Here is a 27,058-nt window from a genome sequence, read left to right as displayed (position 1 = left end):
TGGGCTGGACATTTCCTCATAAAGCTCATGTGATCTCAGCTAATAAAGGTCAAAAACAACACACGCTATCTAGTGTATTTAGTGGTAAACACAGGCACTACAAATGAAGCTAATTAGCAGTCACCATTGTACGGTGGATGCATCATAACAGTAAATATCCCTCAAACTTCAGGGGAGTTTCCACAACGTGATGATGGGATGATCATCAGCTGAAGGTGAAGCTGTAGCAGACGCTGTCTGTCTCTCCTAGTTAGTTAGTTACTATTACCATTAGTAAATGTATCATGGAAAATGAATTATATGACAGTTCATCTTCCCTTTAGTCAGCTGGTACAAGCTTCTCACGCTCATTTGGTCAAACAGTGATTGTAGTAAAAGTGTGTTTGGACACTCGGGAAGCTGAATAATCAGGCTTCCTCTAACAATTACACCAAGAAGATAAAACTCCACACAGCTAAAAGACAATCTGACCGGTGCAGGTGTGGGATGTCAGCTAATGTAAGGTTCATTAAAAGTCGGGGCCAAATATTAAAGCGGGTGACCTGTAAGTGTTGGCTCAGTGTTGGGTTTTTGCTGACTGGGCAGTGAGAATCAAACAGAAACCCTCTTTTTCTCTGGAGAACCTAGATGCTACCTGGCTACTAAACGACGTCAGTGCTGCTAAATACCTGCAGGAAAAAGAAAACAGCCAGGTACAGTTACATTTATTCCATCGTATCGTGATTTGCGTTGCACCAAAGTAGTTCTGCACTTCAAATACAGCCAACAAGTAGTTCTTCATACGGTCACCAGTTATGGTGGTGATGTATAGATGATGTAAAATACAAAGTCAAGGTGGGATCTTGTATCAGAAAAATCCAGACAAATATGCTGTGAATGTCAGTAGTTCAGTGAAAAAATGCAAACACCAGAAAGGACTGGTGAGTTTGTCAGCTGCTGCTACGCATGAATGTTGAGACAAGGTCTCCAGTCCTATCTGTAGCTTCTCTGCTAGTGAAGGACGCCACAAGAACACCTTAAAACTGGGACAGAGCTTCCACAGCTGACATGTGCCAGCAACACCAGCCAAAGCTCCTCTCCCATCAGCTCTTATGGAAAGGTGGCACCAACAGAGTTCCCTTAAAGCTTTGTAGGAAGACTGACGGGAAGGTCTGAGGAAACTGGAATGTTCTCATCAACCCTCCCCAAAAGTCCAGTCTCATCCGAAGCTGCGGCTGCACCCACCACATTCATCTCATACCTAAACATGAGGTCTTCGCTGGGAGAATTAGAAAATAAGAGCAGAATCTGCTGATAATCTGATGTATAGATGTATAGATCACCTTCCGGATTATATCGACAACAAATAAAAATGACTTTTAGGGACTCTGCCCATCTGATCAGACTCCAGCACAGGTTCTTCTCTGAATATAGTTAAATAAATGATCAACTCACCCAGGGGTCCCTCTCACACTGTCCTGCTAAGCTGTTAGCCACATTTTAAAGTGATTGTTAACTAACTACCACCCAATAAAACTCCTGATTCCACTTCACGCATCTGAGAAAAGGCTATTTTATACAATACCTGCATATATACCTGCTAAACATGGGCAGAGAGCAGCATTATGTTGGGCAGGGGCAGATAAAGCTGAAGAGCATAGCATGTGTGTGGCTCAGAAGGTCCGTCCCAGCCAAAGTTCCAACAAACGTCAGTTATACCAGTGGAATCAATACTTATGTTAGATTATTAACATAAGTTTTGCCCTGTTTTGGTTTTTAAATAGGCCAAGGAAATCTAATGAAGTGACACAATCTGAAGTTTCATAAACGACAATGTTTAATCCAACTGTCTGAACATATTCATGGTTGTAAAATAGGATGAAATCACACATTATTCAACCTCTGAACAGAGGTAAATAAGATGCTCAGTCATCTAAAACAGCACCATTTACACATGAGCACACACCACTGATTCTATGAGGCTTGTGGGCAGGTTTACTTGGGATGGATCCTGATCCTTTTCTTTGGGAACTGCTCTTGCTCTGAGCATTTATCTATATATTCTCTATCACATGACCTTGATATCACCATCATCAACATGAGGAAAAAAAAGAACTCAAGAAGTCATTGAAGAATGACATCAAACATCACCAATAAGGAAGCTGTCCATACAATAAGAGAGATTCTGACTGGGATAAAAAGGTTCGGGGAGATTCCTGAGGAGACGTGTTTGAAACAGCAGCGCTGTCATTCACAAAAGGTGCCGATGTGAGAACAGAGTTGTACAAAATAAAATATAATAAATGTATCTAATTGTAGTATAAAGATGCCCGTTAGGAGTTTTGGGCAGGTCCAGATTACCTGCTTTAATCAGGACATAAAGAAAAAGGAAATGAACAATTCCATAAAAAAGATTCCTCAGTCACTTGAACTTTTTCTCTGAAGTTCTATTAAATCCATCAGGTAGAGCAGTCATTCATTCTAACTAGCCAGAAATAAGGCTAATGAGCAGCACACTTCTCTTCAGTCTGCATTTCCAAATACAGCAGCAGGACAGTAGAGGTGGAGGGAGCTACTGGCTGGTCCACAGACACACATCTCCTTCATGTGACAACTGGATTGTGGATGACATCAGGAGAAAGTAAGGACTTGATATCTGACACGGGATGGGGGGGTGCAATGCCATGTGTGTTTCTATTTTTACCACTAATGTAGCATGCATAGGGGGGTGCAAACCTTCATCTGTATCATGGGTTTCTTCTCTGACTTTACTGTTGATCGACGCACTCATACCGTCATATAGCTATCTGCATCCAGCCAACACGCCCTGCATTCCACAGTGGGGATCAGACGGTCCACCGTGCGCTGGGCTCAACTGAAATATAGGGTCTTTGGGAAATCCCAACCAGAGTTTACTCAAAGGCTGAGAGTTCCCAAAAAAGACCTGGACAACAGTTCCTCCCTGTAGCAGCAAGACCATGAACATCCAGCAACATGTAGGACAACGTAGACATCTGATGAGAACTGTCTACAGGACCGGCGGAGCTCTAAAAAACAACACGTATGATTTCAGGGAGGATTTATTTTCCAGCAGGGAAAAAGGGAATCAACAACACATGTGCAGCGTCCCACAAAACAGCACACAGGCACGGCAAAGTCATAAAACACCGCCCACAAAGCTATGAAATGCGAACACCAACACAAATGCCACTGAATGGACGTGGTTTACTGTTGAAAGGTCATGTGTCATCTGTCATCAGGTTAAAATGGTCACCTACTAGGATAATCCTGATGACCACCCTCCCATTAGGTCATTAAAGGCACCCGAACAACGGCGTGACCTACAAGTGAGTTGATCATCATTCCAGCTGCTAGTGTGAAAAGTGGAGGTATAAATGTGAGTCGATTTACCTGGAGGGGATCTCAACACCTGAAATCACCACCATCACGATAAGAGGTCAAAGACGGCCTGGAACAATTAAGACTACCCTTGAAGGGCTCACTTCTTGATGGATACGTCAAAGCACTGGGTCCGTCCACACACCCACGGCTGAGAAAAGCTGGGAAGTAGTTGGATGGAAGGAGCGCTGGAGGAGGGTGTAGCATTGGGGTGGGCAGGATCTGATGAATGCAAGGAAACAGCGGTGGCCTTCAGCCTCGCCACTTTGGGGAGGGAGAACAACAGAAGTCATCCATACGTTTTCTGAGGTAGCAGCAGGGACTGCCAACATTCCCGCAGCTCAGTATGGACTCGTGACCGGCCATCAATAGCAAGTGGTTTGTCCTAAACTGTCCGCAGAGGCTAGGCCGAGCGCAACAAAAGCCTTGTGGAATGGCCGAGTTTCCATGGTGCAGCAGGCAGGGGCTGCAAATGTGTGTGAAATCAAAAGGTCTGTGTGCCTGCAGAGAGACAGCAGCAGCAGCTGACACCTCAGTCCCCACACTGCGGGTGTGGAACGGGTCCCTGTGCACGCGATCTGACGCACAAATTATCTGATTCAGAACAGCGCCTGCGTCCAGCCAAGTGCGTAAAGCCATAGGAGAGAAAAGAACAGTGACGTCGTGTCCGATTATAAAACAGACAGCAAGAACAGAGATGGAAACAAATAACATAAAGGTGTCGGTTCATAGTCTGAAAAGGAAGGAGAGTGTATTTACACTGAGGGATGAGCATGCTGCATCACTCTTATGAAGCATTATATACTAAATTCAGTGTTATACTTCGACTTGTACTGTCAGAGACCTTAAAGATCAGTTTAAGACATAATTAAGTTCAAAGGCAACTGATTAATTTAGCAAACAATTCAGGACTTTGGGGGCCCTCTGGTGGCTAAACGACCCTTGAGAAACCCCTCAGTTCGCTAACTGATGGACAAATCTTCCTTTTCAGAGGTATTATTCATGGACACCAACTGTAGACATAGAACAGTGGTCGACAGGAGACTTGACCTGCTTCCAACACGTCACGCCCATCATGAAATGGCCAAAATGTTTCCGTGATTACTCGTCTTTTGTTCGATGTTCTCTCCACTATAACTGCTGCTGCATCAGTAAAAGTCACCTAAGGGAAATTGTAAATGAATTAAAGTTACAAAGTATAACACTCATCAAGAGTCTATTCTTCTATGTTGACACGCTTGTTACAGAGTTTATCTACATGCATTGTGTTTACTAGTTCCCTGTATACAAGATGTAAGCAGATATAATAACAGATATTACTATTTTATAGAAGAAAAGGCCCAGAATAAACTTCCAAAGTAATAAAAGTCCACCAATATTAATGATACAGAGAGAAAGCAAGACCAATAGCTGGAGTGATTTGGATAAGTTGCGTCTCAAAAACGCTGTTTTGACTTGAGCCGTGTTCTACGGGCAACAGGACAGGCAACCTGCTGGAGCTGGAGGTCAGGAATGAGCCAGTTCACTCTCAGAGGAGGCTGCAGCAGGAACACTTCCCAACATACCTGCTCAGGAAATTAATACTTTTGAAAGGCTTCCAAAAGGGCTCCTCTACAGAGGACATCATCATGCACTAATAACAGGCAGCAGGACTGCTCCCTGGACAGGTTTGCTGCCCCCCCCCCCCACCCCCCCCCCACACACACACACACACACACACACTCTCCCTCTCTCTCTCCGCATCTTCAACTGTTTGGCAAATAGTGAAGTCAATATCAACACCTGAAAATCTGACTGTGACCTCATACTGTAATGTTACAGTGATCTAATCCATACCACTGCAAAGGGAAGATGTTCTTTTAATTGGTTTGTGCATGTTACATGTATGTCTGGTTAAAGAATGCTCAAAACCATTTAGAAAACAACTGCAACGCTCTCCTGTCCGAGCGGCCAAAGCACTGTGTTGACGGTCAGGCCCGTAACGAGTCCTTTGCATCTTGCAGAGCTTAAACTTACACCACCAAAATTACAGTAAAATCTACTTAAGTAACTTACCAGCTTATACAAAATGACTAATAATCTCTTACTAACAGTCTCACAGTAAACCCACATTTTTACTTCTTTATCTTTAGAGGCATTTTCACAGACACAATATCCTCCCAAAGTCCTTAAACTGACCATAACCACGAGTGCACGCTCAAACCTCACACCAACCTTAACTTAAGCCCAATTCTAACCTCTAACCTTAAAACCAAGTCTTAGCCCTCAGGCACCCTTTGACATTGAGGATCAGACAGAACGTCCTCACTCTGCCAGTGGAAAGCAAACTGTGGTCTTCAGAGTGTAGCATATTCAACAAGACACAAAATTAAGAGAAGGGTTGTGACAGGAGACACGAGCCCTTAACCATAAGCTCTTCAACTGGATCTGCCGGAGTATCAGGGCAGCAAGTGGTGACAGATTTCGAACGGTGTAATTGTGTGAGATTGTGTTTGTACTGACTCTTGTTTTTGCGCAACAGGGCAGAGGAGACCCAGGTTTCTGATTGGACCATCCTAGAAGGGGGCGCAGTCTTGTCCTCCACGGATGATGTGATCACCATGGAAATGCTGAGCAAATGTTCAATCCAGAGGAGAAGAGCTGTCAATCAAAAGACTTGACAGAGGGGTGGAACTTGTAGGGGCGGGTGACTGTCCTCGTGGGGGCAGGTCACTGTCCTCGGGTGGTGTCAATCCCAGACTTCACTTGAAGCGCTTACATCCAAATCAATCAAAAGGCACTGTCTTCTCTGGCTCCTGCTTTGTTTATATTGTGCCAGTGGTTTCTAAGGCAACCAACATATTATATGGGAAACATGTCTCTTTGAGGTAAAAAAAAAACAGCAAAAAAAAAAAACTGAAGGACTCGTTGTGTTCTGATGTTACACAGAATATATATAATAATCTTTAGTTTTCTACATTTATATGCTTCTCTGTGTGCCTGAGGCATGGGGTGATTACAATATTTGGTTAATCAGATCAGCCTCTTGTGCTGAGTTTGGCTGTCGTTGGTGTGCTGGAGGTGTGTACCGCTCCAGAACACTAGCTCAAGTCAACGTAGACATTTCTCCCATTTTTTCCCCCACAGTTGGCAACTCTGATTAAAGAGTTTCAACCAATGTCCATGGAGTCAAGACCTAAAGTACGAGGAGATATACTGGTAATAATTCAGCGGCGTACCTGCGATTACCTTGTTAACAAAAACGAATTGTTCTATGATTCCAAGAGTTAAGTCTGCCCAAACCAGGCTTGCCCAGCATAGTGCCCGCTGGGCCGAATGAGGTAGAGTAACAGAAAGGGTGAAAGAAAAGAAGGTGGTGGGGTGTTGGGTTTCCAGCTACCTGCTACCCCATTCCTTACACTAAAAATAGCTCCAATTACGGACACTTTCCAGGGGACTGTCAATAGCCAGGGCAGGAGGGTGAAGAATGATGCTATCACGTGGATTAATCCAGCGTCACACACAGTCCTCCAGTGACCGCCAGGGAGCCTTCAGCCAGAATTCCACTGGAATTGTGGTCCCTGGGCTCCTACTGAATAAAGTTGGCCGGCCTCCCTCAGGGCGAGGGGCCTTTAAAAGCCGACTTCACCATAGGACCCATACATGAAGACCACCACAACAGTTACATTAACAAGGTATAAAGTACGGTGGTTTCAGAAGTTAGAGGCGGGGAGACGGCGGGTCACTGCAGCTTGGCTGGAAACGTCTTTTCCTCCGGTACAAAAACTATATATATAATATCTGGGATTATTCGCCAAACACGTTGAATAGATCCGCGTATTTAAGAGGCAGGTCGAGCCGCTGGCGGACTTCTCAAAGCCGCCGTGAAGTTGAGCCCGAGCGTGAATCAATCCGAGAATAACACAATGTCACAGCTGATCGCAGCAGTTCAAAGCAGAGCCCAGCCAAGTGCATGGAGACAACAACTTTACGCTCCCGAAGTGGGCTGATGAAGGAAATCCAGCCAGTTTCCTGAGTTTGCTGACGTCTCCGCTGGCCTGGCGGGCGACGCGCCTTTTTCCGATCTTCGCTTTAATCTGAAGCGTCGCTCGGTCCCCTCAGCGTTTAAGGACAAATGTTATTCCTTCAAGATGGACACCTTCACAAAGGCCACTTCGACTCGTGTTTCTCGCCAAGTTCCCTTTCCCAGTTACCCCGTTAGTCGGAATTTGTGTTCCCCTCCCACACGGCGCCCCGACCCTGCAACGAGGACTGTACCACATCGCCGTGGTGGGGGTCGGAGCCGGTCTGTGTGCCACAGCCCCGCAGCCGTCACACAACCGGAGCGGCCGCCATCAATTAGCTCAAGCCGAGCGCTCCTCCGGCCATTAACGCGGAGGAGCCCCGCTTCCTAGCGAGACCTGTACATTTGGAACCGTTCATTAAACAGTAGACTGTTCCAAACAGACCTCTCGCTCCCTCTCATGTCCTGTCCATTTATAGTAACACCACACGTGTGGCTGTCTCCACGCGCGCGCGCGAGTATATATATATATATCTATCTATATAAATATATATATACACAAACATATGTAAATACATAGACACACACATATATATATTTATATATCTATATAAAAGTGTTGCTACACTAGTGTGTGGTTGACCAATGACACAGTTTCCCCGCTACAGCTCTGTACTGGAGCCTGGCGCTTCCACCCTCAGCAGCTCCCTTTGCAGGCTCTGTTGCTACCCAACGCCGCGGAAGCTGCAACACTATTGGCTATAAAAAGGCCTACCAGTCGGTAGTGGTTGGATTAGTGGGAGGAGCGCTCGCTTCAGTTTCCCTGGGTCTCTTCAAAAGGAGCTGGGCAAGAATGACGCCGAAATAGTTTGAAGATGTCAGGTAGAAATGGAAAGAGGGAGGAGAGACACCCACGGAGCGGGGAAGAGAGGGGGCCAAAGGCACCCATAACCACATGGCCACTGAGTGGCTCTCCCGCTGAGAGACCAGGCCACAGCTAAAAGTTGTTACTGTTGCTATCCAAGCATTTCTGCTAAATCAGGCACACGGCTGCTGGCTGCATATCAGCATACACACAGTCATAAACCAGCTGACCACTCCTTCAGGAGAAATGCACCCTGACATGTCTGCAGCATGATTATTATTATTATTATTATTATTATTATTATTATTATTGTTTTTGTTGAGAACTGAACGTTTAAGATGAACACTGTGAAACAATAACCCAGTGAGTTAAACGTGCAGGACAAATCAAGAAAATAAAAACTATGAAACAAAAAGATGCCCGTAAACCAAACACGAGCAGAAAGTTGGTAGAATGCAGATGAGTGCAGACTGTCCTGCCTGGAAGCGGGGCCATGTTGTAATGATGTACCACACGTGCACATCCAAGTGTTTTTACTGTCAATGTTTCTGCAAATGCTACGTTTAAACATTCATTTTACAAAAGCGTTGAGAGAATGATTAGTAAATTCAGCCATATGACCTTCTCCTCTCTGTTTCTACACTCCAGGAGCTGTGACAAGACCCCTGGAGTCTAATGCAGCATTATCGATCAATTATCAGCCCAATTTTATGATGGATCATCATCTCTTCGCTCTGTAGTAAAAACAAAGTAAAACATAAGAGGTCACTCACTGAAATGCAAACGACACTTTGCCTCATGACTGTATGCTTTTCCATTTTGCAGCAAATCTCTCCCTCTTAAGGTGTTAATGTATACGTGTGGTCTAGTTTTTCTAGTCTAGCATCTAGTGGTGGGAATACAGACTGCAGGAATTGTACACCTCTTCATCAATAGTGTTGGAGACTCTGCCAGGAAACAAAGGAGAGGATTTCCAGTCCAGAGAGTTTCTGTTAAACACTGTTAGAATTGTAGTTTTATAATGTGATAACTGATTAGTAACATTAATGAAGAGCAAAGTTGCTATTTAAGTCCGTTTGGGGATGAATTAGAAATCTGATATAGCAACAGTCCGGAGGGGGTGACAATATTGGAATAATTGACCTCTAACTGAACAAAGAAAAGATGTTTGGCACAAGCTAAATGGCATTTCTAGCAATTATTACTGAAAAAATGTTACACGCTGTAAATGAGACCTCGTTGTTTCCTGCTGCAGATTTTCTACCTCTGTTAATATGTTAATGGTGGTATTAGTGACTGATTGCTAGTCATAGATTTCACTTTTGCTCTTGTACTAAGTAACATTTAGCTGTATTAACAACCAGACAGTGGTGATTACAAAGGCAGCGCAAGGAGGCAGGCAGACTGAGAGACTCGCATGCCTTGCAGCAAAATTCCACCCGGCAACTACACAGCGTACCATGGCAACAGCTCTGCTATTGGTCCCTGGTGCGTTTTCAAGTGACCAATAGGATGGCCAGCCATTGGTGATGCTTGTTACTAGGTAAACATGATGCAGAGGAAAGATTGGAGCCCAGAATTACCATGCTGCTACTGCAGGGTGCTTTCAGCAAGGAGTGGAGAAGCAGTTAACACTCAGAGATACCTTTCTCACTTGGTGGTGCCAAAGAGACAGGAAAACGACATAAATGATGCGTGCTATTCTATATGCATAAGAAGAGAGGAGCCTGCCGTATGATGATCGTGCTGTTGATTTGTGAAATGCTAGAACATTATTTGTTAACTTACTCTGACGTGCAGTACGTTGCTGTTGAAATGTGCTGTCCAGTGTTTACAAAATGTTAAAAAGTAACACTATGCCAATTGAAGGAGGGGCCCCAACAAGGGCTGTGCCGCCTTTACTTGCTTGTTAAGGTAACACTTCATCTGATTGTTCTTCCACGATTTGCTGAATAAAGATAATGATGACTGACGTCTGCCCGGCCAGAGCGGTACAGTTCAGTCTTGGTCGTTTTAAATCTGCTGGGTCGGTATGGGGGCAGCATTAAAAATAATGTTATCATCCCGATCATTAAGACCGAACAGCAGGGGGAAAGTCTTGGAACAATAACGTCCTCGTACCAAACCAGACACGTGGCGTATGTTTCTGGTAAATTTTATGGACCATTGTCTGGAAAATACATCAATGTCACCATAAGAAACTATTTCCCACATAACTGCTGCCGGGATAGATGCAGTTATGTTTAGTGAGAATTAATTAATAGGTTAAAACAGCAACATGATGAATTCAGTGTTGTGTTAGGAGGAAATCGTGCACAACTTTGTGTCAACTGAAGGACAATGCCAAAATATGGACATAGGCAACATTGTGACAATATTTAAGAAACTAATCATTTAAAGAGTTACCAAAGGTAACACAGCCTATTGTTTAATGCACAAATACTAGTTTACAGATCTCACATTTCCACAATGCTGTGACATGGAAAAGTGGCAGGAAATAATATCTACCCTGTTAAAACATTGGCTATGGTCGTGCGGGCTGTCTACTGGGAGGCAACTTTTAAACTACGCCATTTAAAATCTCTGCATCTGTTTCATTCTAGCCTGAGTGGGAATGAGGCGCCCCAGCTGTTGACTAACTCTTAAACTAACCTCAACCTCAAGGTTAGTTTCACGTAAATCAACGAAACATTACGAAGGCTGAGCGCGAGGAGCAGGGCATTAGCAAACCAGACGAGGGGACGGCACCATTCACGGACCCCTTTGGATCACCTCGGCTCCGCACCCTGGTTCTATATGATGTCCTGGATGAACAGCGCAGAGGTTGGAAAGGTTAAAAAGCTAAAGAACACGCAAAATGTTACTTCAGTGTTTAGCGTGCGAGCACAAAGGTAACACAGACATTAATGGTATATATTGCAGTGAGAACAGTTCAGTATCCAAAATAATAATAATAAATGGTAGCAACAGCACGGGTGTGTGAAAACCTTAAATGTGACATCTTTTATATAGACCACAGACCAATATTTATACAGGATTACCATTAGATGACATTGGCATTTCTAAAAATAATTCAGGTCCCCAGGTAACAGGTACCTCGTGCAAATGAGGCTCGAGTTTGGCTTTTATGGCCGTCCATTCTGCAGAAATGAAGAAATACCAGTACCCCAGATGTCAGACTAGCATAATCCGATTGGTTGGTTCTGATCTAGCTTATTTCTAAACCTCTGCCTGGCTGTGTAACATCATGCGCTGGTGGGAATAAATGTTTCAGGTCTTTAGAAGATACCATAGGCCAAATCAAGGTGAAATCATAGATGCTTTTACAGACGTATTCTGATAAAAGTCCACTTGATAAAAAGGCTCCGGAGTAGGGGAGTACATTAAATTTGTTAGGTTGTAAAAAGTGAACTTTAATGAGTGTATTTAAGGGGGATCCACCATAAGTTATCTTTTATTCAGTGTGAGTGAGTCTGACTCATTTTTTCATTTATTATCTATCAGTCCTCACTGAATCTGAATTAGTCTGAATATGGACAAAATAAAAACGAACCTGACAGAAAACCGAAATTAGGTTATCCAGCAACAGCGTTTAATAAATAATCAGACTAATATGCTACATTCCATACGTCTAAACTGTCATCACTGCTTAGTAAAATGCTTCAAGTTCAACGCTTGGTGTTGCGCATGAGTATATACAGCTTTAGTCCAGCGATAGTCAACAATAACACACACAGGCAAAGGGCTGTGCACATACGCACACACACACACACACACACACACAGAGCATACATAGACAGGCACTGTTGCCAGGCAAGACACAGTCACATTCAGTGAAACCCAGAAATAGTAAGTCCCAGTAAGGACAGGTGGAGGGGACATATGCAACTGCCCCCTTCCAAATTAACAGCACACATATAGAGAGCAAGACGGAGGGAGCGGGGCAAAGCAAGAGAAAGAGCTACATCCAATAAGAGGCAAAAGTGGCATTTAAATTAGCTACACACATCTTATCCACTGAGAAAGATATCTGATTTCACTGCAACTGTCTCCGTTCTCCGCTTGAAATCAATGTTGATGCTCTTGTTCTCAAATCAAACAACTAGACAAAAAAGTAATTTAAGATCAGCTAACCAGCTGATTCTGGCGCTTCAGTTCCCATCCCAGACTTCAGAGAGTGGTCTTCTTACTTCATTTATACAGGATAGATAGCCATGTTTACCTTCTCTCTCGCTGGGATCTCTGACTTCATCTTAGTGTCAAGTGTTTGCATCAGTTTACAGCAGAATAACTAAAAAAAAACGAGAAAAATAAATATGGTACATAAAACACCCAAGTCACTAATAAAGTATAAAAATCTAAGACTGGGATACAGAAGTGAAAACACTGTGCAAAGAATCCTGTAGGCTAATCTGTTGAAGTGTCCTGAGGTTCTGTGAGTGAGTGAGTGAGTGAGTGAATGAATGAAGTTCTCGACCCAACAATGAGGAACCAGCCTTTATACAAATCAGCATCCTAGCAATGGTGAAGGCCCAGCTTAAGGGATGGTGAGAGGGTGGGTTTATATGCACAGTTACGCTAGTAACCAACTGCATTTGTGACCAAAACTTCTGCTTCTAGGGTTCATGTTTGACAGTGTATGTTTCTACACGGCACAATAACAGGAAGCTTATGGTGAATCTGTCCTGGATGATTGTAGTTGTAGTTCATCAGCAGTTAAAGAAAATATAATGGACGCTGAAGCGCTGGGAAACTGTAAATGAGACAAAGATGACGCTCAGAGGTGTCTGCACAGAACCAGGACAAAAGCTGTGGTCCAACAGCTGACTGAGCCTCTGCCGTATGAGGTCAGGTTCAGACACATCCTTCAGTACCTCTACAACTGGCATATACTGTGCACATATAAGATCAGTTCCCGTTTCCAGCCATTTTGTTCCTCTTTTGTCACCTTTGTCTTGACGGATTGTAAATGCAGGTTTTGGTGCTTTTTCAGTTTGCTTCAGCTGATGTGTTTGTGTTTTTACTAATGTAAAAAAAAATCAGTATGGACAGTATGAGATCTTTGGGTTGGACCTGCAGAAAAAGCGGTGACGTGGAAAAATGTATCACCTTGGAACATGTTGAGCCTTTGCAGTGGAGGGCCTGTACAACAATTATTTAGTAAATGTTAATGAACTATGAAAATGAGGGTTTGGGGGACTCCTGGTGCTCCAGTAAACTGACAGGAACACTTTTTTTTAAATGCAAAGAGCGTCCCAGCCAGAATTCTTGGAAAGGCACAGAATGTTCATGTCTCATCACTCAAGCCATATCTTCAACCGTGCACGGTGGCCTTCATTTGGGACCTCAAAACACCTACAGCAATAGCTCAGAATTTATTGAGTTATAAGATTTATTTCCAAACTTTACCAGCTCTCTGTCTGAGGTGCTGGGAAAGGTGACACTTTATTATGGACAGAAACATCTCGAGAGATTATTAGACCAGTATGCAAACATCCATCATCAGTTCTATGGAATGGAACCATCTTCACAAAGGCTTCAGACACAGAGAACCAAATTAAAGCATTCAAGTTTAGCCTCTTTACTAACAACATGATGCAACAAATGGATAGAGTTTTAGAGGTGAGAGCTGCTAACGTCAACCATTAAAAACACTGTCACTGATGACTGCATATGCTAGCTCAACTATGCTAAAACCTGGTGACTGGCCTCTGATTAATGCAGGTTTACTTTTTGACACATGAGGTCATACAATATCTTTTATAAATTCAAAGGAACTGGTCCTTCAACTGGGCTCTGACCAGCACTGGTGGTTTCTTCTGACAGGATCTTCTCCCAATGCCTACATGGAATCAAAGTCATGCACACTGTTTTCTTTGGACACTCTAAATTCCACTAGAGGTGAGTGTGTTAGTGGTCAGTCCTGCGATGGACTGGTGACCTTCCATGGTGATTGTTTCCCGTCACTGGGTGACCACTGGGACAGGCTCCAGTACCCTACACCACCAAAATAAGGACAAAGCAGCAGTTAAGAGAAGACACAACATAAGTATGTTCTGTATTCACTCTATGAACCTAATTAATTAGGTTGTTTTTTTTAATTCACAGCAGAAATGGTGAGATGTGACGCAACTACTGTCTTCAAGGGCAGTCACACCATTTACACCATCATACCAGAAGCACCTATTGTTTAAAACCAGTTGTACGGCTGGTTTGAGAAGTTTTACTCTCTTGCATCCTGTAAATCTGACATACTGGTAGTATGGAGCACGTAGGAGCACGTAGTATATCCACATGCACGTCAAATAACCAGCCTAAACGGTAGCATAATCAGTCACTTCACAACAGGAGCACTAAAAACATCCAACTAAAAACAAAAACAGGACAAATGCCATATTTGTACAGCACCTCTGGTTATATTATGTTGTAAAGACAAATAGGATCATTATGCTCATCTGAATATTTACATCTTAAATACACATTAGATGGAATCAACTCAACTGTGCAGCAGCTTAATACCATAATCTTGATGTCAGGATAGTCAGAAGCTTGTTTGATTCAGTGGTACAGGAGCCTCTTTTATGCATTTCACTGCTTCCCTCTGCTGAATGAGGCCCTGCTCTGAGGATTCTACCCAGGGTGTGGCTTCTCCACGCTTCACACACTCATCCAGACAGAGGGAGCAGACAGAAATCAGCCTTATTAAGGAACTGATAACAAATAAACTAGAGACCAGAATACCAGACCACACAATGTCACTAAATGTCTCTCTCTCTCTCACACACACACACAGAGTAATATGTGAGTTTCAACTCTTTCCTCATTTGCACTACCATCATCTATTACAGCTTGTGACATGTTCCTCTGCTACCTGCCCCAAATACACAGCTACTCTGCCAGCACTCTCAAGCCAAGTCATCTCAAACCCGCATCTTCCTGCAGGTGAACACACTAATGGAGGACTGGACCGAACCATTTCCATCCTGTTGATCACACACAAGCAAAGCTGGCAGAAGAGTTTCTTCATGAGTGGACGGATACTGTATATAATTAACAGTGTAATATACATCATTCAAGTTTATTACACAAGTTAGACAAGGTGGTAGCATTTCATTGCAAACTAACAGTTGAAAAATAAAGTGCAACTTAAAAAGTCAACAATAAAAGTCAACCTGCAGAAGCCATGTTAATAAGCTAAATAAATTCTTAATGCTTTTATTAGAATTAACAAGGTAAGCATCCATCCTGATGGCTGTCTTCACATGGTAGAACTACAGCACAATAATTTCCTCTTAAGATGGACAATAAACAAATGCCCACAAACCTCAATGAACTCCACAAAAATGATTAACACCTTGATTAACGTTTCCACGCATGTGCAGTTTGTCTCAGCAGCATAACCTGAAATAAACTGTGACATACATCATAGCTCCTAATTGGCAGTACCAGACTGAGAATTCCCATACATTCCCAGTATTCCATGTTAACATGCTACAGGAGTGCAATAAGGTCAGTGGTCGTCTAAACGCTCACTTCCAGCCTCTCCAGATCCAAACGGACCTACTGAGTTCAACCCAATCCCTCTTGGCAACGATGAGTTAACCTGAACAACTGCCTTGCTGCCATTTAGAGAAGCCGTTCAAAAAGATGAAATATCTCACACAATAGAGGTTCACAGCAAAACGTTGCTGTGAACAAATATGACAAATATGAAGTTCTGTCAGCAGATGTTAATGCCCTGCTGGCTGGAGTCCTATATATACGGATCATTTGGTAACACTGGCCCTGTCTTGGCCCCTGTGTGTTTGTGGTCATGGGGGTGGTGGCCCCGAACTATTTTAAATAAATACTTAGCCACAGTGTATCAATAAGTTGTCTATAAATTCTTAAGACCCTTTTCATTCATACAAACAGTGATTTCAGGATTTTTGGTCTGCCTTCTGTTAATAGAGACACAAAGGCAGGAGGCCTCTGGGCCATGACCCCTCTCTGAGCAGACACCTACCTTGGTTATGGTCATTAATCACACATTACACATTAAAGACACATTACTTAACTTCACTGTAGTAATTCCACTGTAGACCATTTGCTATTAGTAAATAAACTAATTATTTCAGAGTTCAGACTCTTGTTGACCCAGGGTTTTTTCCCCACCACTGTTTGTCCTGGAGGAATAATAGGATTCTCTTATGCTAAGAACAATTGATATTAACAGTATATTCTAACCTGGCATTCCAATGTTGTTTCATTGATTGATCAGTCCCAAACTGACTGGGAAGCTGGCATCAAAGTGTCAAAATAGGTTATGGGATAGCATCGATATCATAAATAAGAAAAGGTTCATTCTTCCTCCTACTGTTGATGAGAACGGGGCTATAATGTCACCTTAATTTGGTTTGGTTATTTTGGTAATATGTCAGTTGTTCAAGAGAGGAAGGACACAAACAGCCTGGATATAAGGGGGGAAGGAGACACAAAGACAGGTTCATGAGGGGAGGAAGGACACAAACAGACAGGATATAAGGGGAGAGGAGACAAAAAGACAGAATGTGAGGGAAGGAAGAAGAGAGACAGACAGGATGAGGGGAGGAAGGAGACAGACAGGCAGATAGAATGTGAGGGAAGGAAGGAGACAGACAGACAGGATGAGGGGAGGAAGGAGACAGACAGACAGACAGGATGTGAAGGAAGGAAGGAGACAGACAGACAGGATGAGGGGAGGAAGGAGACAGACAGACAGGATGAGGGGAGGAAGGGGACAGACAGACAGGATGAGGAGGAAGGAGACAGACAGGCAGATAGGATGTGAAGGAAGGAAGGAGACAGACAGACAGGATGAGGGGAGGAAGGAGACAGACAGACAGACAGGATGTGAAGGAAGGAAGGAGACAGACAGACAGGATGAGGGGAGGAAGGAGACAGACAGACAGGATGAGGGAAGGAAGAAGAGAGACAGACAGGATGAGGGGAGGAAGGAGACAGACAGGCAGATAGGATGTGAAGGGAGGAAGGAGACAGACAGACAGGCAGACAGACAGACAGGCAGGCAGGATGAATGAATAAATGAATGAATGAATGAATGAATGAATGAATGAATGAATGAATGAAATTATATGTATACCAATAATGTATTTCCATGATCTCTGCCTATTCTCTCCTCTCCTCTACCTGTCCTCCCCCCTTCTCCTCCCTCTCTACCCACCCCCACCCCCATCAGCAGGAGGGTCCCCCCTCATGAGCCTGGTCCTGCTCAAGGTTTCTTCCTGTTAAAGGGGAGTTTTTCCTGCCACTGCTGCTTGTTGGGGGTCAGGCCCTGGGATTCTGGAAAGCACCTAGAAACAATTTTGATTGTAACAGATGCTATAAGATTGATAGATTGATTGATTGATTGAGCCAGTTAAATGGTGTTGGTGTAGAGAATAACACCTTCTGACTGTCCTAAACAGCATTTATCGGATAGTAGATGATTCCTACAACGTTTGTAGGATGCTGACCAACAGGTTGGTGTGGAGACATCTACGCTTCTCTGGAAAGCCCCGCAGACATCTACGCTTCTCTGGAAAGCCCCGCAGACATCTACGATAGGGTCGACCCGACACATGTAGAGTAGCTAAACATGACTAAAAGTCCTCGATGTTTGAATTCTTTGAGTATAGTGCACAGCAAATAAAAATACCGCCCGTCCAATTACATTTCCAATATTCTGTTTGCTGAAATGAGAGAAAAGTTAAAATGCAACTTCATCACTTGACAAAAACAGTGTTTTTATGATTAGAAAAAAACACGGCAAGACTGCACATTGTAAACGCTCCCATTCGTGTCCAAAACCTTCAGTTTTCATACACGACATGTGTTCCACAGTGCATCTGTGGAACATCGATTCAATATACAGGCTCTTCATCAGGATACGGTGCGCCTGCTTGGAAAACAGACATTAGCTGTCAAAGTGTGACATTAAGCATTAAACCTCTGAAAGTACGAGTGTTTGGATCTACCATCACTGGTCAAGCATTCCCACCACACCCAACACAATAGCAAAAGCTCTTTTGTTCATACATGTAGTTTTAATCACAATCATGAAATCATTAATTTTTAACTTGAATTCCTCTAACTGTGACTGTATTAGATTAGCATGGGTTAGGAGTGAGAAGACAATGTTTTAATGTTTATCTAAATATTATAAGCTAAGTATTTGGAATTCTGTTCTGAAAATGCAATAGAAAGCAAATAGAGCTCTATAAAGACAGTTTATAGGCACGTAAACTATACAAACTCCTATATCCCATCTAATCGTGGTGTAATGATATTAGGCCTAAAGCAAAGGTAAGTCCTACTGGTCTTGGTTTTGGTTTTGACCACATAAAACCATCTGCAAAACCTGTCTGGCAATGGGCGAACTCTGCATGTTCCACCGTGTTGATTGAAGGGCAGCGCTGATACCAACATTGTCCAGCAGGTGGCGTCAGCAAGCCCCAATCAATGCAGCAAAGGCATTCTGATGTTTGTCTGCATCCCTCACTTTCATGGCGCCTGCTTTAACACAAACTTCCTTCTTTATCATCCTCCTCATGTCCTCGGCTGCGAGTCTGAAAAGAAAACTGCCATGCAAGTATCTCTCCCCGGTATATCTGCATCTCTACATGGCGAGTTCTCGATCTTGTCTCCTGCCCCTCCACGTTAGAAGGTGCACCGCAGACGAAACTCAGTCTTTAAATGAAGCCACGTCTTGGGGCTTGGATGCCATGGAGCCCTGTGCTCTGTTTCTTTGAAATTGCCGCAATGCTGTGTGTGTGTGTGTGTGTGTGTGTGTATATATATATATATATAATATATATATATATATATATATGCATCCATGCATGCACCGACTTGTCTGTAAAAATGCGTCTTTTAGAACCAAACATATAGGGGGATTGCGGCTGCCAGGTCAGGATTCTTCAGCAGCACCTATAGCTGCTCAGCGGCACTGAGGAAGCCGGTACCCGTGCGTGTCCCTGTGCTCTAGGGCAGGGTAAAGGCCGGGGATGACGCCGAGGTAATGGCTGATGTTAAGATCGTGCAGGGCTGCGGGACCAGTGTGTTCATGCTTCTGCCATGGTGTCACCTACAGGTGCACGGAGAAAGGCTGCAGCCGATGTGGACCATACAGCAACACGCCCATTCATCCTCCGGGCTCGTCCGCCGGCACGCTTCCACATTTCTGTCGCTGTGGTGCGACAACGTCCAGGTCACAGTGCCTTTGCAGATGAGCTTGGGTGGACGGCGACACGTCGATCACCCTATGGTTCCTCCTACAGTATGTGTATGTGCAGATGCAGCCTGAGCCATACATGGCAGCTATACTTCAGGACGGTGCTGCCGCGATGACGGGCAACACCGGGACCCGGTAACTAGCCTCTCAGACGATGGTCATGCAACTGTCGAGCTATTGTCAGTGTGGATATCGCCCAGATTAACCTATATGTCGCATCCGTTAAGAAACCGCTTAGAATAATTGACGAGAGGCCGGTTCGGTGCGCGAAGGGGCAACGCCGCGTTCTGGGGTGCATCAGCACGCACGATCCCAGGACTGGCATTTAAATTCAGTCCCGACCACCGTTGCTCTGCCTTCATACATGACCAGCACAATGTGGACCGACCGAGCCTTACCTCAGGCGGTGCGTCGAACCGAGTTCCCCGCAGCAGCCATGTTCGGAACCTTCTCCCTACGTCCACAGGAACCGAGCCCCCTCCCCTGGGTATATCTTCCTTCTCCTACAGCCAAAAAAAAATCCAAGTATGTAGTAGGACCGTTGGGCGATAAAATTCCGACGAGATTAGTCTCCAGTCAATATGTTATTTCCTCCGAAGGTGAGAGCAGGACGGGGGCTGCCAGGGGAGGACGGCTAACCTACGGGTAGGTGGGCAGCCCGCCGCTCCGACCACCTCTTCGGCGCCTTTCTTCTCTCCACCAAGCGCTGTCTTATTTCTGATTATATATCTGGCACACAGAAGATCATCTTGGCAGAGGTGATTCCCAATATTCCCCTCGGACTGAAAATTTAAAGGCTAGACGCTAATCGCTGGTTAGCCATTTGCTAACGGCTCGCTGTCTAATAAAATGCCATCGAGATTTGGATGAAGACCGTCCAAACGCAGGCTGCTGTGCGGGGAAGACCGCTGACTGGGCTGCTGGACATGGCAGGCAGACAGGCAGAAAAACGACTTGTATTTGTACAGGCACTGGCAGGGCTCGGAATGCCGGCCATTCCCTCAGTGATGGTTATATCGGTAAAATGAGAGGGGGATGCATCCCGGGCGCGCTCCCGACTCCAGGCGAGTCAGGCGCGTTCCAGAGAAAATTCCCACAAAATGGCTGCCAAAAACGGCGCGAGCGCCGCTTAATCTCAAACTTAAACTAAAACCTTCCCGCTTGTCATGGAATAAAGACGCAAACGAGGACAACAGTTTGTTATCGCCAAATGAAATTTATTACCGTCCCGCAGGAAAAGCAACAATTTAATACTTTGGCCATCTTCTGGGATGGCAACTAGTTTTCAGAAAAGGTTGCTTATAGTCTGGAGAAGCTAAAGTCTGGCTAAATGAAAGACAAACCAATAAAAATAAACAAATATAGAAAATGTACATAAAACATCCAACAGTTCCAAGCATCTCTCATGTTATGAGGGCAACAATGGGCATGGTGGATACAAAAAGTAGATGGTTCAACATCCAAAGGAACATCTGTCCACACTTCATTTCTTCTGCTTGGGAGGAGGTCTGAGGAAGAGACAGGAGAACTGGTTAAACTTTCACCAAGTACATGGACCATCAACCTCAATAAGGGGATTATTTTCAGGACTTTGGGACCAATCACTGTTCTTTGTAGTACTCTAAGAAAGACAGTAACTCCATCAGGTTAAAAAAGCTACTCAAACATTAGTAAAGATTCACGTGTTCACTGGACTGATTACTCTGTGCATGGTACATTACAGTGCTTCTGAAACCCAAAGTTTAACTCCAGCCCAAAAAAGTAGTCAAAGTGAGCAGAGCTGGGTGGAAGGAGAGGACACGTGGGCCTGAGTAGAGGACAAGACCCATCAGTTTAGTAAGAATCAGCAGCATTCCTGCAGCTGTGTCCCGGAATTATGTGGGAAAGGTGAAGTGCCAGTGAAATACTGGCTCTCTTCATCAGCACAGGTGAGCCAGGCATGTTCCCAGAAATGCACCACCACTGGTAAGGAGGGCCAGCTCTGTCCTGGGATGTCCCCTGGACTCAGTGGAGGTGGTGGGAAACGGGAGGATGATAGCGAAGCTGTCATCCATGTTGAACAACACATCCCACCCCCTACAGGACACCCTGACAGCACTGGGCAGCTCCTTCAGTGAGCGGCTGCTCCACCCTCGCTGTGTGAAGGAGAGGTATCGCAGATCTTTCACACTTTTTACACATTGCATCTTTTCTGTGTGGGCCATTACCACTGACCCACAACATGAGCTCAAAATGTAAAGTAATGGCATAGCTGTCAACCTTTGCGCACCGTCTACTCAACACAGCTGTTGCACACAATCAGCTCAGACGCCACGGCAACAACAGCCATGAGTCACACATGCGTCGCTGCTGAAGCAAAGAGTACGACAGTCTATTTGTGATTCAGAAAGTAAGCTGACAAATGGAATTAGCATTTAAAAAGGTAACCAACAAAACATGCTATTGTTTAAAAAGCCCTCCTCTTGGCTCAGCTTCTGTGTTCCGACTCGAGTCTGCGGAATTACAGACCACATATTTAGTTACGCCTACGCCAAACTAATGTTCAAGCAACCAAATGTGTGGTGCCTTTACTTTCACGCAAGGCTTTGTTGGAATTAAATATGACTGTGCCACACCAGAGGCGGTCGATCAGGAGTTTGATAACGCCACTATAAAGTTGAATTTTAAAAAAAGACCTATATTCACGTATTTTCCATCTTCTAACTACACAGATGGAGGAAGCAGCAAGCAGAAAACAGCACAACTGCTCCTTGGATGTTCTTCAGATTTAAAAGAAGCAGGCACACCGTTACAGGCTGTCACAAAACAGAGCGCTAAAAACCAAGTAGAGCATCCGGAGGCCCAAAATGGTTATGTGTAGCTGAAACAAAAATCGATGGTCGTGTTCGTGCAGGCAGGTCACACACACGATGGGATTTTGGATGCTGCACACATGGAAACATTCTCTTTACCAAAACTCCTTCTTTAATTAAACTTTATTGGGTGGAAGGATTACAAAAAGGTTTACGTATAACATTTCGGCATAGATTTGAAATCAGGTCACACCCCGACACCAAAGTAAAAAGGCTAAATTCAAACCTGGATGACCCATTTTCTACCTTGTTACATCTTTGATAAATCGGACATTTGCATACCTGTAGATGCCCACCACCACAGCGTGGTCTCTCTCATAGGGTTCTAGCGTGAGCTGTTCTTGTGGTTTCATGTTCTCTGCACTCATTTTCTTCACCTCAGACGCAAAGACTGCCTCTGGAGCCGCGGTTGAGTCTATACAGTTAGCCTGGAGGGAGGGGGGAACGCAGCATTAGAAAAAAGAAGAATTGGAACACAGTAACCACACTGCTGCCTTTACATTATGGGTTTGTAGGGTTCTAGCGATATTCCTCCTTGCACAAACTAACCACGAGTAACAACTTGTTTCCACTACATGATGTGGATACTGTAGGACAGGACACAGCAGCCACAGCTAGGACAAACACTAGGAGAACATTTCAGGAGCTTCACTGTCGTACCTTTATGGAGATGACAAAGTGTCCTCCGTTCTTCAGGAAGTTGTGAGCGTTCAAAGCAACGATCCTCGTCTGGTCAGGCTGGGCAACATCAGCAAAAATCACATCCACCATACCTACGGAGAGGACACGGCCCTCGCATTAAAAACATTAGTTGACATGAGAGGTGACCTGAGATGGGTTAGGGTCTCCTGTAATCATTGTCGAATGTTCATTTGCTATGTAAATGACTTGTAAAGCTGTTTCTAGCCTCTTACTCTATACAGGCCTGATGGCTGACACACAAACAAACAAGGACCTGGAAATCATGGGATTCTCACGGTCTCAAGAACACACAGAAAAAACAGCTTGTGTCTGTGTGCCTGAACGCTTTGACTTACCGACCAACATCCGATATTTGTGTGGGTGACGAGCATCTTCGATAATTGGAATGATGTTGGTGCGTTTCTTGGCCACATTGAGGAGATCACGACCGGATCGATGGGAAAACTCCACCGCGTAGACCAAACCTTCCTGTGGTTTGAGATATCCGGATTAATTCTGTGCATCTCTTCACACACTGAGTTTACATTTAAACTGTCGGTGTAATCAGATCTGGATCAGCACCAGAGTCTTCTGAGGTTGGTTTCTTTAACAAATCTTGTGCCAAACTCAAACAGGCATTTACTTGTTACTTGTTCACGCAGCAGACATTTTCATTAAACAAACTAAACCAACCTTTCAAAAACTGATTTAACAACAACAACAAGTGAAGCCATTTATGCATCAAAATGAATACACCAACATGCAAATGCAGGTTAGAAACAGGAAAAAAAACAGATTTATACAGGTCTGAACAAATCAAAGATAAAATGTACTCACTGGACCGACTATGTCAGAAACATGAGACACTGTGGTGCCGGAGGCAGCTCCCAGGTACATGACCTTTGCTCCAGGCTTGATATGGATCTGGTCCACTCCTCCCAAAATAGCTGCAGCCAACTTGGAGCGGAATGGATTCCAGGCTCTGTATTCAATCTTTGTCTCTCCTTCCTAAAAAAAATAATCATCTAATTTGACTATTTTAACCTTTGAGAAAACACAAAGGTCATTTACCCGCTGGCTTAGAACATGTGAGTGCAGACCCTGTTGAGTGGCCTTAAAACCACACCTCCCCTTAAATTTTTAATTTACGTTACGTTAGACAGACAACGCCTCTTCTAAAAATTAACTTTATTCTCCGCGTTTTGAACTGACTTTAGAAGGATGCCACATTGTGTTAAACTGGAGGTGAACAGAGCGTCCCGGCTCCTCTAAACACATCAATGTATCGTTTTTTTTCCTGCCCAGAATACAACACAACTCCAGTTTTCTCCAAGATTAAAGTAGAACAAACATGATCTTACCTCAACACTGATCCTCTTTTCCCCATACACAGACTCTCCCACCACCATGTTTTTTGTCACAAGTGCATCTTCCTTCCCCCGAGAAATAAACACTCCTAAACAAACACAAAGGCAGTCAGTACAACAACAACCAGCATCATCCAGGAATTAGTGAATAAATCCCATAATCAATGTGTTCTGTCTCAAATGTAAGGCCACCACGCTCAGGTGAACACATGAATGAATTGAATTTGCTGGGTTCTGACCAACAAGGTAAAAGCTACATTTAGCTGACAGGTTTGGTTAACTTTCTTGACTACAGGAGTTAGGTTCACTAATGCAACTCCCTGCCAGGAAGCACTCGCCTTTGTACTTTTCTGGCACCATTTCAGGTCAACCGAACATTTCTAAACATTGGGTTAAATCTCCTGGCCACTAATTGAAATGAGTAGTCTTCACTACTCATTTATAGTGAAGGCTGGGTGCTATCTGGGTGCTTCTAGAGCGTTACAGTGAGAGAGGCTCATGTGCTGGTGCCAACCTTGTAAGATGAGATCATTTGTGAATGTGCAGGTGTTACTGTGGTTTGAACACATGTGAAAGAGCAGATCACTGAAAACCAGGAAGTGAAACTAGAGATCGGATCAAAGACACTAAAGGCCAAACCAACAGAAATCACAATGCATACAACCCTTTGATTACATTCCTTTACCAAAATTATGATTGGGATTAATACAAACCTTCGTGTCTGTGTGGCTCAATCAAGACCTTAAAGCCTCCTCCAAAGCCCCCCCTGCCGCCGCCTCGGCCTCCTCTACCTCCCCGTCCTCTCGGGGTGCCCCTTCCACCCCCTCGGCCACGAAATCCTCCTCTACCACCATCTGGAGAGCCAAATCCTCCACCTGAAAAGATTAAAATTATGATGTACCCGTACACCACTGTAACGCACAAACACTACAATAACATAATGAACAGGCCAAGTCTCACCTCTTCCTCCTCTGAATCCTCCTCCTCCTCCGAATCCTCCTCCGCCCCCTCTAAATCCTCCACCTCCTCTTCCTCCACCACCTCGTCCTCCTCCTCGAGGACTAAACCCTGAGAAAAAAAAAGCATTCTTGGCATTGGCATACTTTTTCCACAAATGTTGAGCTGGAACCCATGAGAAACATTTTAATATTTAAATTCATGACACTTTCCCACAATGATCAAACCTTGGCAACAGAGATGCCCTGCCGGTCGGGATCAGTACCCAAACTTACCACTAGGTATCGCCGTTTGCGCCAGCTGCCACTAACATGGCTGCTGTGGTCACTGTGCTAGGAAAATAATAGCTTACTATCATGGATTGTTGTTTTTGTTATTACAAGTTGTTCACGTTAAAGTGTTGTCACCGATTGTTCCCTCAGTCCCAAAACTGTATACTGGGAGTCACCATTCAACCACACACAATTCCTGTTGGTGGGAATCAAGATTTCTTATTGTTCCAGATTTTAAAAAAAGTCAGATGACACAGCAACAGTTTCGAATGTTGGGGTGTCTCATTCATACTGCTAACACATTCGAGGCTGGGAAAATTGGACACCATGAAACGACTGTCCAGACACAACCTGCCCCTGTAAAGAGGAAGTCAAAATTGGACGCTAGAGAAAACATACCAGCGACTGGACAATAACCATGGCTGAGATGCTCAGTACAAGAGCCCAGAAACTTCCAACACAGTTGTGCAAAGATGTTTTGAGTCAGTCCAGCACAGTTGGGTAGGAGATGCAGGTAGAAGGAGATGCATCATTCAACAGTGACTGTAGCATTTCTAAGATGAACTCAAGTAGGTCAGAAAATACTCAGGGATGATGGAGGAGCCCACAACTACACTGGAGGTAAGTAAATAGGAGGGTAAAAGAACAAGAATCTTAACCACAATCCACACCAACTAATTCACACCAATCTGATCAGCCAGGTACTTTGCGAATCTTAATCTGGACAATCATTATGATTTATGAACGTCACAATGAAGTTTAAACTGCTTCAATTTTCTGTTAGCCAAGTTCATCCTGGCGCTGACACGAGTCCCAAGCGTTTACAGTGAAGGCCACATTTGCAAATTACTTTTGAGGGAAACCGTCTCCAGATTTAGGTGTAGGAACGTTTGACGGCTGAAACCTCTCTAGCTAGTCTGGCCAGGTTGTCCTCGGCGGAAGCTCAACACGTGGGTTCAGACCACGAGGCCCGCGCCCTAACCTTTTAAATATCGTCTTCACAAGCCAAGATCTCGGTTGTCTGGGACGTTTAAACTACGTTTCATCCGACGTGTTACTTATGAGACTAAGCTAATAACTTAACGCTAACTATCGACTTTGTTAGTTCGGGCACGTTGCAACGTAGGCGAAACACGCACAAGAACGTTGGCTGCGTGTAACAACAATGCTTAACATTATTTTATTATTCCCACAGTGTGTGTATGGGTGTATACACACGCGAACGCGGTGGTAATAATAGCTATACACAATATATATATATTTATACAATACCTGGTCGCATGTTAGTTGTTGTAACGACGAAGCGTCCGCGGAACGAGTGTTCCTTCTCGCGTGAAGCTGCGCTCACTAAACCACGCGGAGATTCGCCTTCTTCTGTTGGTTAAATGGAGCACAGGCGCCTGTAGCGCCCTCTAATGTAGCGGAGTCCCAT

The 27,058-nt window shown here is 44.2% G+C and overlaps 2 protein-coding genes across 3 annotated transcripts in view; both read right to left on the bottom strand.

Annotated features, from left to right (window-relative positions):
- dyrk1b (dual-specificity tyrosine-(Y)-phosphorylation regulated kinase 1B) overlaps window positions 1–20,557 on the bottom strand; it is a 31,311-nt gene extending 10,754 nt beyond the window's left edge. The window contains exon 1 of one of the 2 annotated variants that reach the window (XM_057044192.1): window positions 19,896–20,557. Coding sequence is in view for 1 of the 2 variants with exons in the window: in XM_057044191.1 (XP_056900171.1) it covers window positions 5,881–5,980 (100 nt within the window). In the remaining variant the exon portion in view is untranslated. Of the gene's footprint in view, window positions 1–5,880; window positions 7,654–19,895 lie in introns of those variants that run through there. The other variant, XM_057044191.1, reaches the window with a different exon arrangement.
- A 136-nt stretch (window positions 20,558–20,693) lies between these two features.
- fbl (fibrillarin) lies at window positions 20,694–27,016 on the bottom strand. Its single transcript, XM_057044201.1, has 9 exons — window positions 26,899–27,016; window positions 25,358–25,465; window positions 25,111–25,272; window positions 24,392–24,486; window positions 23,868–24,038; window positions 23,387–23,519; window positions 23,010–23,122; window positions 22,632–22,777; window positions 20,694–21,005 (listed from the first exon to the last, which is right to left on the bottom strand). The coding sequence occupies exons 1-9, from the start codon at window positions 26,906–26,908 to the stop codon at window positions 20,981–20,983; spliced, it is 963 nt and encodes a 320-aa protein (XP_056900181.1). The 5' UTR covers window positions 26,909–27,016; the 3' UTR covers window positions 20,694–20,980.
- Between the last annotated feature and the right edge of the window lie 42 nt (window positions 27,017–27,058).

This window comes from Takifugu flavidus, chromosome 10 (genome assembly GCF_003711565.1).
Source record: "Takifugu flavidus isolate HTHZ2018 chromosome 10, ASM371156v2, whole genome shotgun sequence".
Lineage (NCBI taxonomy): Eukaryota > Metazoa > Chordata > Actinopteri > Tetraodontiformes > Tetraodontidae > Takifugu > Takifugu flavidus.
This window is presented reverse-complemented; position numbering and strand designations above follow the sequence as displayed.

Excerpts from the sequence above, each read along its gene's own strand:
- fbl (XM_057044201.1), bottom strand. Across the intron at positions 24,487-25,110 it reads TGAGCCACACAGACACGAAG|GAGTGTTTATTTCTCGGGGG; the intron begins GTTTGTATTAAT and ends GTGTTTGTTTAG. Across the intron at positions 24,039-24,391 it reads AAAAGAGGATCAGTGTTGAG|GAAGGAGAGACAAAGATTGA; the intron begins GTAAGATCATGT and ends TATTTTTTTTAG.